The 13,089-nt window shown below is 37.7% G+C and overlaps 1 protein-coding gene across 4 annotated transcripts in view; it reads right to left on the reverse strand.

The window, feature by feature from the left end:
- Positions 1–13,089, reverse strand: part of DGKB (diacylglycerol kinase beta) — a 675,591-nt gene that overhangs the window by 490,980 nt on the left and 171,522 nt on the right. For all 4 annotated transcript variants that reach the window (XM_074270708.1, XM_074270709.1, XM_074270707.1 and 1 more), the window contains one exon: positions 8,277–8,353. In XM_074270708.1, the coding sequence (XP_074126809.1) occupies positions 8,277–8,353 (77 nt within the window). Of the gene's footprint in view, positions 1–8,276; positions 8,354–13,089 lie in introns of those variants that run through there.

A 13,089-nucleotide genomic window follows, 5' to 3' on the forward strand; every position in this document is an offset into this window, starting at 1 on the left:
TTTGTCAGTAATATATAGACATGCTGATGATTTTTGTCAGTTTATTTTATATCCTAAAATTTGCTAAAGCTGTGAATTGTTTCCAGAAGTTTCTGGATGATTTTCTAGGATTCTATAAGTATATCATCATATTAGTTACAAAGAGTGATAATTTTATTTCCTCATTGCCTATTCTCATTCTTTTAATTTCTTTTTCATTTCTTATTGCTAAAGCCAGTATTTCTGGTACAATTCTGAACAATGGTGGTGATAATGGACATACTTTTTTCACTCCTGATCTTATTGGGAATGCATCCAGCTCCTCTTCATTACAAATACTGCTTGCTGAAGGTTTTAGATAGATACTGCTTATTATTTTAAGGAAAGCTCCTTTTATCCCTGTGCTCTCTAGTGTTTTTAATAGGAATGAATGCTGTATTTTGTCAAAATGTTTTTCTTCATCTATTGAAATTGTCATATTATTTCTGTTGTTTTTGTTATTTATGTGGTCAATTATGGTAATAGATTTCCTGATATTGAACTATCCCTGCATTCCTGGTACAAATCCCACTTGGTCATAGCATATTATCCTTGTAATGTAATCTCTTTGCTAATATTTTATTTAAAAATTTTGTATCAATATTCATTAGGGAGAGTGGTTGATATATATATATATATATATTTTTTTTTTTTCCCCTCTGTTTTGGCCCTTTCTGGTTTAGATATCTATGTCATATTTTTTTGTCAAAGAAGGAATTTGGCTGTACTCCTTCTTTATCTATTTTTCTAAATAGTTTACATAGTATTAGAATTAATCGTTCTTTAAATGTTTGGTAGAATTCTCTTGTACATCCATCTGGCCCTAGAGATCCTTTGAAATTCTTGACCTTTTGGTTTTCCAGATGAATTATGTTATTATTTTTTCTAATTCTATAAAGTAATTTCTTGGCACTTTGCTTGGTATGGCACTGAGTAAGGATTCTTTGACTTTGATGTCCATGTTTAGAGTTCAGACAAAGACAGCTGGGTAATATAATAAAGTATAAAGCTTGAAGCCAAGGAGATCTGAGTTCAAATTTGAAATCATTTACTACCTGTGTGACATAGGACAAATCACTTAATCTGGTGTCCTCAACTGTGACATGAGAAACACAATAGCTCCTCCCTCTCAGGGTGTTTGTGAGGATTATATGAGAAAATATTTGTAAAGCATTTAGCACAAAGTCTGGAACAGAGTAGGTGCTTTAACAATGCTTGTCACTTCTTTTTCTCCTAACATTCTCAGCTGGAAATTTTAAAATGGGCTGCACTTCACCAATTTCTAAATTTTATGAGCTAAGGAGGAAACCATTTATAAAGGAAATAAAATTAAGTAATTATATTCCTCTCTATAGAAGATACATATGCATCCATGTCAAATGTATTATACATTTTTGGCTTTTATATAAATATATACATTTGCAAAGTAAGTAAAAAAAAAAGAAAAGTATTTCCCTAGTCTCTGGCAGGTCAAGACTTCCTCTGAACAATAGCATGCTTTAATATTCTCTAGATACTTAAAGAATTTTAAAATACATAATAAAACTGATTAACAAGCAACTTAGAAAAGCAGCTGTCCTTTGCAGAGTTTTCAAAACACTTGGGAGGGATATGGGTGTATTGGCATCTGTACAGATGTATGCTCAAACCTTCCCTCCCAGATACACAGTCTTCTCAGAATAAAAGGAATGAATTATTCATGCCAAAAAATAAAGAGAGAGAGAAAGAGAGAGAGAGAGAGAGAGAGAGAGAGAGAGAGAGAGAGAGAGAATCCATTGTTGTCTTTATTTGTTTTGAATCAATGAGCATCAGTAAACATCCATCCTTACCAACTAACTCTGTGATGAAATAGATCTCTGGGTCCAGAAAAAAAAAAAATTCTCCATGCATAGGTGTATTACATCTTCCTGTGGCGCTCACTAGATGATTTAACTGATTCTAAAGATTTTCCAACTATCATATGACTTCAACCATTTCCTAATTACCTCTCACTGGCCTTTACCAAGACACATATTAATCTGAAAACTCAACATTAAACATCATTGAGTTTTTCCTGAAGGAAGATATTCAAATATTCAGACTAGAAAGCAACCATTTTCCCCAAGTTCAACTCACTTGTTATTTTCCAGCTGCTTCACATTTTTATAATGGATTTCACCCATCGATCAGTAGATTTATGAAGAGTTCCTGAATTATTAAAAAGCCTGACATCACATTTGTCTCAAACAACAAATCAGGTAATTAGCCTGTAAACTGCTATCCCATGACCAAGAAAGCGTCCTGGTATAATAAATCATTTCATTGGTAATGAGTCCCAAGGGACGTTTTAACAAGTGATCAGCAATAGCAATGAGGTCACTTTGTAAACAAAAACATGTTCCATCTGGATGTTCAGCCTGACTCAAAGCAGTTCTGCAATTGTGTCCAACAGACAGGGCAATGGTTTCTGAACATGTTCTATTCCTCAAGGGTTTTCAGCTTCAGAAACACCAAGACATTCATTAATAGCATTTCCAGGGCACTGGCAGTAGTCCCTGAAGGTAGAGTTCTGATTTCCATGCTGCTTTCTTGGACTTAAGGTTTCTCATAAATCAATAGTAGCTTTCCCTGTATGAATCCAAATAGGTGAATTAGCTGAGTTGTTAGGGGAGACAAGAATCTTCTGGCAGCTGGAGGACAAGATATTGACTTTTAATGGCATTCCTTGGGCTCAATCTTGCTACTGGAACTACTAGGCTAAACACATTTTTTTTTCCTGTTTTTCCCAAATGCAACAAGCTGGAGAAGGAAGACAATATCAGTTGCTCTATCAGATTTTAAAGGAGCAATGAAAATAAGGTATCAGAGAGGAAGCATGGAAGGCACATGAATGAATACAGAGATAGAAGAGGACAGCAGAAAGGCTATGAGTTAGACAACTTGTGACTAAACAACAAAACAAGTAGACAATTTGGATGGTTGGAACTAAATGTAAATTCTGTCAGTTCCAAGGATTGTGAAAGGGGTCAATCCCAAATTTATAAGAATACAAGTCATTCTTCCACTGAATATTCATGTCAAAGGACATGAATAGGCAATTTTCAAATGAAGAATCAAAGTCATTTCTACTTGCATGAAATCACTATTGATTAGAGAAATACAAATTAAGACAACCCTGATGTACCACTATACACCTTGGCTAAGATGACAGGATTGGCTAAGATGGCAGGATTGGCTAAGATGGCAGGATTGACTAAGATGGCAGGATTGGCTAAGATGATAAATATTGGAGAGGATGTGGGAACATTAGGCCACTAATACATTGTTGGCAGAATTGTGAATAATCCAACCATTTAGGAGAATAATGTAGAGCTATGCCTAAAGAGCAATCAAACTGCATAGCCTTTCATTGAACAGTGTCACTACTGGGTCTTATCCCAAAGAGAACAGAAAAGAGGGAAAAGGAAACACACAGGCAAAAAATGTTCATAGCATGCCTTTTTGTAGTGGCAGGAACGGGAAATTGAGAATTCCCATTCATTGGGGAATTGTTGAATAAGTTATAGTATGTGAATATAGAGAATATTGTTGCTCTGTTAGAAATTCTGAGCAGAATGATTTTAGAAAAGCTGGAAAGAATATGTGAATTGATTCTGAATGAAGTGAACAGATCCAGGAGAATATTGCTAGATTATGTAATGATCAAATGACTCTTCTCAACAATGAAGTAATTCAGGACAATTCCAATAGTTGCAGAATGGAAAGAACCATTCACATCCAGAGAGATGTATGGAGACTGAATGATGGCTCAAAACATAGCATTTTCACCTTTTTTTATTTGTTTTGGTTTCTTTGTTTCTTTATTGTGTTTTTCCCCTTTTGGTCAGATTTTTCTTGCTCAACATGATAAATGTGGAAATATGTTTAAAAGGATTGCACATAATTAACATGTATCAGATTGTTTTATGTCTTGGGGAAGTGTTAGGGAAGGGAGGGGAAAAATTGGAACACAAAGACTTACAGAACTATATGATGAATACTATCTTTCCATATATTCAGAAAAAAATTCTATCAAGGAAAAAACAATGCAACTCTTAGGATGTTCACAAAGAAAAACAATAAAAGTTGACATGGATAAATGTTGGGGGTATGTGGGAGAGGGCGAAGGAGAAGAAAAAGGAGAGAGATGGGAAAGGAGAAAGGAAGAAAGATAAGGAAAGGGAAAGGGAGAGGGGAAAAGGAAGTGACAAAGAGGAAAGGAAAAAAGAAAGAGGAAGTGGGAGAGAGGGAGCAGGAGAAAGTGAGTTTTTGGTAACAAAAACCATGGTCAATAATCTAATCAGGAAGATGTTTCCCCAAGAAGTAGCTAAAGTTCATTTGCCAAGGATCACTCTCTTGGACTGACATTACTGACTAAGGACTCCACAGGGCTCTCAATCTCAATCACCTGTAAACAGAAATAATAAATCTAAATCCTTCACTTCAAAAGAAAACCAAAAATAATGGAGGACGTGGGAGAAAACATAGAAGAAGATGACTCTGAAACTCATTGTACATAAGATATAATCAAGAATTCCCAGAAATCAAGAGAACACATGATCTTAAGAGGTGGACAGGAGGGTATAAGACCATGGATTCCCCATCACTTTGCCTATGGCTGACTTCACACATCAAGTTACATCATGATTTTGTCCTGCACTGATGCTGATAGCAACTCCTCTATCCCTTAGGTACAGCTGATCACTCTGAGATCCACCAGATGATGGTGAATCTCTTTGGACTGGCTAAGCCACTCTTTGGATGACAGTCCATTAGTGACTCAAGATCAGAACTCTTTCTAAATTGAAATTTGAAATTGAAACATGCAAAACTCGTGCTAGTTTATCATAATCTGGGCCACAGAATAATCAGTGGGAAATATCCCAGTAAACTGGTGGCCTTAGAAATACCAAAGGCTGGATAGAAAAGAACGTGTCTAGGCTTTATTCAGAGTTTGAAGCAGTAAAAGGACCAAGAGAGGGACACCCTTCCTTCCCTGTTTAATCCCTCTTTCTTAGGACTCTAATTAATAATCATTATTATTAGCTCTGGTACTAAAGCAGGAATTTATGTAGCTTAAATGAAAGTGCTTTGCTTGATTTCTCAAAGGGTGGAGAAGGAGAGAAAGAATCTAGTACGGAGAACACAAGATAATTTGATAGTTATAATAATAATAATACCTAATATTTATTTGGCACTTCTAAGGTTTACAAAACACAAATGTTATCTCATTTCATTCTCAAAATCTAGGGATATAGGGACTAGTATGAATTGAGGCAGGGAGAGTTAAGAAACTTGTCCAGGGTCATACATCCAGTAAGTGTCTCAGGTCAAATTCTAACACAGACTTTTCTGACTCCAGAACCAGCGATGTGGCCCCTGGATGCTTAGTGTTATATTATCTGGGTGGTGTCTCATCTGGCACAGTCTTGGGAATTGCATCCCATAGGGTCAGAGGGGAGATGATGACTGGCTCCTCCTGTTCTACCCTCACACAAAACAAGCCAATATTTTTTTCTTGATTTTCATATTTACTGCATGCACTTATGTGATTTATGTCTCCTCTTTCCTTGAGGAATTATTCCTGTTTCTCTTCTCTCTCCTGCAGCAGATTTCAGTCTGCCTCACACAGCAGTTGGCACTTAATGCTTGTTGACCAACTGATCGTTTATCAACTTATATTTCAAGAGATTTCTCTGGGCTCAGAAATCTGGAGAAAAAGATGAGGGCTTTTAGTATCTGACTGTCTGATAGTGTTTGGGGGCTGGAGTGGAGAAGGGAAGGGGGGATAAAAGACATTTAATTCCCTCCGTTCCACATTGCTCCAGAGCTTCCAGGCAAAGAGTTAGTCAGATATTGGAGTCAATATCTTTATGAAACAAAGATGAATGTTTCTTTTTTTAGGGGGACACCACAAAATTATCCATATAATTTTTAAAGACTAATAAAGGTGTGGATTATATAAAATCAAGAGATGCTCAAAAAATCTTGACTTGGCCTTAGAAGTTTTGAGTGTAAAACACTAATTAAGCCACACAAAGAGGCCACACAATGAGGGTGCATGCCCGGCATGCTGACTTGGAGGCAGGAAGTCTTGAGTTTGAAACTTCCTCTGTGATCTGGAGCAATCCATTGGATCTCTCTGAATCTCACATCTATATGATGGGGACAATAACAGTATCTCTCTCACCTGACTAGGGAGGCTCACATGAGACAAGCTATGTACAGTGCTTTGCAAACCTTAAAAAGCTCAGAGAATGGCAACTATTACCATCATCACTGTTTGACTTTTCTCTCAGAGGAGAGGCAGTGTGGGGCAGTGGACAGCATTCTGGACTATGGTCAAAGGGCATTGGGTCAAGTCCTATATCTGTCACTTTCTTGCCTGTGAGATCCCATGACTTTTCTTGGCTTCAGCTTCCTCCTCTGTAGGATGGGGGCACTTGGCCAAAGAGAGACTTTCTGGGGCTAAACTGTGACCTCGTTACTCCTCCAATAGCTCCTACAACCTGCTGTTGCTGCTCATTCTTCATTTACAAAGAGACCAGATGACATCACAGGGTGATATATTATGTTGTGTGTGAATTAGATTTAAGTGAGGCAGAACTGCACGAGTCAAGAACCTCGCTCTTTCTTCCAGTCATCCTGAAATCAAAACAGTTGGTGACAGCCCAGGATGCAGTGCATGACTTTGATGTTTTCCATATCTGATCAAGCTCTAAGCACTCCACAGCACCTGCTCCAGCTACCTTCGTGGCCACTGGAACAGATTGTTCTCATCCACACATCCCATCAACACAAATCTTCACATGGTTGGGATAGATGTCCCCCTAACTCAACGAAGGGTTTGAGAGCCACAGTTGCTGGCCCTGTGGCTGAGGTTTTTTACCAGAGGTGGATGAAAGGAGGAGATTGAGGAGTAGAGGGTTCATATTGGGTGTTCTGAAGCTTCTTGGAGCCACAGATGAGAGTTGTATGACAGGTAGACATCAAAGGGGGACGAGTAGCCCTGAATACTTATGCTAATCTAAGGCACCATCCCACAGCATGAGCCTTTCTGAGAAGACCCCCCAACTACCTCAACAATCCACAGTCCAGCATGTGTGAAGGATGGGAGCCTCGGTTAAAGGGACTGATGATGCATGATATGTTGAGAGACTAGGGTAAGGCATGGAATAGTCCTCAAGCACCTGAAGGCCCCTCATGGGAAAATAGGGACTGAGTCTTCTGTTTGACCTCAGAGGGCAGAACCGGGACCAATAGGTGAAAGTCTATTCAAGCTCCATGCCAGAATAAATTTCTAATGAATGGAACTATCCCAAACTAAAAGGAGATCCTTGTAGGGAACGGGCTTCCCCACTGCTCAAAAAGTATTGGTGCCATGTTGGCATGCTCCAACAAATCAGTGAGTCCATCAACCAACAAGCATTTATGCATCGAGAAGGTGCTAAATGTCAGGAATACAAATAAAGGGTAACATGAGTGTCTGCTCTCCAAGAAATTCCATTCTAAAAGAGGAGACAACCCATGTCTAGCTATACAACCTAGGACACACACAGACGATGTGGAACATCACTTCATAAAGGAAGGGAATGGGGAGGTATTTGGATCAAGGATCCCAGCAGAAGGAGGCCTTGGAATTGGACCTGGAAGGAAGCTGGGGCAAGATGTGTCTGGTTCAACTTGTCAGCGGACCAGGCATGGACACAAAGCACTTTCATTTATTCCCCTCTTCTTATGTTCCTCCCATTCCCCAAGCTCTTGGCCAGTTTCATCCCCATGATTGGCCCGTCCTTTATTCAGCATTAATCCACTGTTCAGGGACAAACTGTGCTTGGAACTCTGGGACTGAGGTGATGGGAAAGTGAGTAAGTGACACACTATGCCACACAAGGATACAAGCAAAGGAGCTAACTATGGAGTTGACTAGGTGAGCATGTGGGTCCTAACAAACAGAGGGCCCCCAAGGAGAATGGATCACCTCCAGGTGGGATACTGTAGGGTTGCCAGAAAAGTCATACTCCTGGTTACTTAGATAAGTAATCACTTATTCCAAATTCCTTCCCAGGTAGGGGTCATATGAGAAAACCACAAAGGAGCTCAACCTTAATGACTTCATTTACATACATTTACATAACATTTACATAATTTGCATGGAAATTAGGACACAACAAGAATGCTCCATTTTCCCCAAATGTTACTATAATACATTGAATGAAGCAAGAAAAAAGTAGCCTTACCCCCTCAGGATTATACTTTGCTAGCACGCCATTGCCATGGAATTCTCCCAGCACATCCTTGATTTTTTTTGTAGAATCTGCAGATAAAATGAAAACATATTAATATGATTCTTTAGTTCATCAATGCTACAGCAGATTAGCACAAGGAATACAAAGGTCTGTTTGTGGTGATCTCTCTCCCCTTTCCAAAAAACATCAGTGAATATTGATTAAGCTCCTACTATGTGCAAAACAGAATTCATTGTGGTAGCAATACTGAAACAAACAAAACCCATCAATCTCTGTCCTCAAGGAGCTCATATTCAAGCAGAGAACGCAGATCCCAGTGCTCCCTTCAGGATAGCAACAGAAAGAGATACCAAAAATAGAGTCTACAAACTAATTTCAATAGTTTGTAAATGGTCTTAATATAAAGTAAAATGTCAAGATGTCAAGAAGAGAGAAAATGAAAGGCCTTATGGATTGTATTCTCAGTTTTGTTATTTTACCATTTTAGTTCATTTATTTTGAACTTTATTTTCTTTTATTTTCTACTTTCCTCTCTTCCCCCACTTGTGGAGAAGAAGAGCCCTGCGACATCATTATCCATGTGAAGTCATGCAAAGCTTATTCCCACAGCTTTAAAACCAAAAATTGATATAAATATGAGAGGATGGAGCCATCACAATTCATTGGAGAGAAAACCTATAAGATAAATCAGATAATGGGCAATAAGGGAGAGAGATGGAGATTTGGAATGGAAAGAGCAGTATTCCAATGCTCTCTGTTACCAGTTTTGGTTAATCCGCCATGCCACATGTCTGATCTCATCACATCAATAAAAAGGAGAGAGTGGGACTCAGTCAGCTGGCCTCCAACTCTAATAGAAGCCAGGTCAGTGTTCATGCACAAGGACCCCAGAACTCACACATTGACTCTTTAAAAAACATGACAGGAGCTGGGTTTTTAATGTATTTTTATTTTGTTATATAATTCTTAATTACAGTTTAACTTGCTTTAAATGCTGTACAAGGGGGACCATGATACCTCTGGACTGCAGGACCCTTCTGTTCTCCTCTAGGTTTCAATGGATAATTTTACACTGTTGGAATATTTTTTAAGCACCAACTTTGTAAGAACTGATATAACTGGGAGAATTGAATGAGCTACATTTAAGCTACTGTGATAGACCAAGTAACTTTCTGGCAAAGTCACTTAAGTTTGCTTTAAGCCAATGGAGAAGGAAATCACAAACCAGTTACACATCTTTGCTAAACAAAGCTCATGGATGGTGCTAGAATACTGTGGTCTACAGAATTGGACAAGACTGAACAATAACAACCAAAGCTTCCAGCTTACCAGGGGACCAAGAGGACAACGCAGATGCAGAAAGATAAATGCAAAGTAATTTAAGGAAAGAGAGTGTTAATCATGGAGATCAGGAGAAGTTTCATCAAGAGGCTACCTTTGTTTTGAGCTTGAACAATGATGAGAACTCTGAAAGAGGCAGAGGGATGTGGCAGGACTGAGGGGTTGGGGAGCTTATACAAATGCACCCAGGGGAAGATCAAATCCAGTCTGAACAGACCAGTTAAGATGGAAAATAAAATCTATGCTGGGGATTAATTTTAAAGTAAGCCCAGGAAGGGAAATGAGTCAGATTTGTAGATGGTTTTGAATGACACACCAATAAGTTTTCATTTTATCCTGAAGAAAAGAGGAAATCACTGAAGGCTTTTAATAAATGGCATTGACATGGTTAGAGATACATTCATTGTAAATATATCTTCAGGATGATTTTAGCACTGACAATTTTCTAGATTTCTATCCTTTAACTGGAAATTATCAGGATATGAAAAAATAATGCTGCTTTTGCTTTATTTGCACTTGACAGTATTCAAATACTATGAAATTAATTTAAAAACATTTTACAGCGAAAATGACATAGATTTGGAAGCATGTGTAGAGACAAATGAGCTTCTGCTACACACTAGGTGTCATTGGATGGCAATAACGACAAAGCTGTGTGACTGTGTGCCATTGGACAGATCACTTACCATCCTGAGAAAGCAAATCTTCTGGGTATGGAAGGGCAGAAGAGGAATTACTAGTCTTATCTAGAGGGAACCTAAAGCAGGAATTCTCCCATGTCTATCCCAAGTCCCCAAAGTCTCCTGACTCAAATTGAGCAATCCTGCTGGATTTCTAGAAAGTGAGAATTTTATCCCTTAGAAAGCAGGTCATCAGGGATTTCCTGAAGTGTAAAACATCCAGTTTCTGGGACGTTGTTCTTTCTTACACATCAAAAAATTAGTCATTTAACCAGAAACCCACTGAAAGGATGTTTCCCCCAAGCAACATTGGAAGTATGTGATGATTTATTTCAGCTGACAAATAACATCAGCCTGAAGGGAAATCGAGATCTCCAGCAAAGAAAGAACTAACAGACTTTCCAGTTTCCTAGGATGGGAGAGGCAGATGGGAGATCCTATAGCATGTGTGCCCAGACCGTCTTATTCATATCCACTAGAGAATCCACTCATTGTTCCATGGGACTTTCTTGAGGTCAGAGTTTTTAACCCAGGGTACATGGATGAATTTCTGGGTGTTCATGAACTTAAATGAAAAAAAATGCATCTTTCTTTGAAAATACAGAATTGGTTTCTTTGTAATCCTAAGAATTTTAGTGAATACATTAAAAAATATAGAGGCGGCTAGGTGGTGCAGTGGATAGAGCACCAGCTTGAAGTCAGGAGGACCTGAGTTCAAATCTGACCTCAGATACTTCCTAGCTGTGTGACCCTGGGCAAGTCACTTAACCCCAACTGCCTCAGGGGGGGAAAATATAAATACATATATATATATATATATATATATATATATATATATATATATATATATATATATATATATATATATATATATATATATATATATATATATATATATATGTATTAAATTCTGAGGACTTCACAAGCTTCACCAGATATGTCAAGAATTCCAGGATGCATGAGAAGTTAAGATTCTCTCTTCTACAAAACTCTCTAGAATCCTAGACAGACTTACTTACACTGTTTGTAAATCATTTATTAGACTCATATAATGAAGGTTGTCGATTTTATTTTACCTTCATTTATTCCATGGATAATAGCCTTCAGAAGAGGCAGGATGGTTCTGTGATTAGTGTTAGAGCTGGGAAAACTTGCCTTCCAGCACTTCCCTGATGTTAGGATTACTAGGTGAGAACTCAGGTTGTCTGGACAGTGACAAGGTGAGAATTCAGGTTGTCTGGACAATTACAAGGTGAGAACTCAGGTTGACTTGATAGAAGGAGCAAGCTCATTGGCTGAAGTGGTTCTTCCCAGAAGCCCTTGCATTATCCCATGCCCATTCTCTGGGAGGATAAAAGAGGCAACATTGGGCCTGGAGAGCAGATTGGACTGGAGAAGGACAAGAGTTAAAGAGGAGAAGATTCTGAACTACATCTGGCTTGACACAGCTCTCTGCGGGAAGGGAAGTCGGCTCTCTGCAGGAAGGGAAGTCACTTCTCTGGACAAGAGTTAACAGCAACTGCCTGGAGACAACGGTTCACTACAAGAAGAAGAATCTGTCTGAGAGATTTGAGTAGACACAGCAGATCCCTTCCTTGTCAGAATAAGGAAAGGTCCTGGCTACCACATTTCATATGAACCTCACCAAGCCACTCAAGCACTCAGTGTCCTAAGAATTTCTTTAAGAATATAAAGTGCAAAAAAAAAAAAAAAAGAAAGAAAGAATATAAAGTACAGAAAAACTGCTTATTGATATCAGTGGAGAGGCTTTCTATGTTGGGAATTCCAAACTATAAAATCTGGACAAAACCTACTTGATGCACCTTATTGCACTAAGTTCCTGTTAGTAAAAATTGCTGCAGTCTTTGATGGTCACTTTCATCTTTCCAGTCCTGGGGGAAGCTATGAATTGATTTATTCAGAGATGGTGGGAATCCAGTAAGCTGTATACCTATGAGTGTTAAGACAGATGTTCATTGCAGAAACAGGCAAAGGAAGCCAAAAAGTTATTATTATTCTAGTAGGAACTACAAATATTAGTTGGCATTGGTATTATTGTTATTATTCTAGTAGATGCTATATTAGTTATTATTATTCCAATAGGTACTATGATATTAGTTTTTGTTATTAGGTACTATAAATATTAGTTGCTGTTAATGTTCTCATTCTCATAGGTCCTATTTTTATTATCCAGTAGTACTAGATAGTATACGTTATGTAGTTATTTGTTATTATTTATTAGTTGTTGACATTGTTCTAGTAGCTGCTAAAATCTTAGTTATTGTTGATATTAATATTCTAGCAGGCACTATAAATATTGTTGTTGATATTATTCTAATAGATGCTACATTAGTTACTCCAGTAGCTAGTTATTATCCCAGTAAGTACTATAAATGTTAGTTGTAGCTAATATTATTCTAGTGCTTTCTATAAAAATTATTTGTTATTCCTGTAACAGATACTAGAAATAATATCAGTTATTAATTATGTTCTTATTCTAGTAGGACTTATAAATATTATTATAAGAACTATAGCTATTAGTTGTTCATATTATTCTAGGAAATATTATAAAGGTTAGTTATTATTTTTCTGATAGTTTCTATAAATATCAGCTATTGTTATTATTGTAATAGTTACCATAACTGTTAGTTGTTATTGTTTCAAGCCCAACAAACATTTTAATTCAATAACAGAATTAAGAAAGAATTTGAGCAATTAGTTCAAAACAGAGCATGTAAACATTTGTTGACTGAATTGGGGAGCCTGGAAACTCAGTATCTCTT

Source organism: Sminthopsis crassicaudata, chromosome 5 (assembly GCF_048593235.1).
Source record: "Sminthopsis crassicaudata isolate SCR6 chromosome 5, ASM4859323v1, whole genome shotgun sequence".
Lineage (NCBI taxonomy): Eukaryota > Metazoa > Chordata > Mammalia > Dasyuromorphia > Dasyuridae > Sminthopsis > Sminthopsis crassicaudata.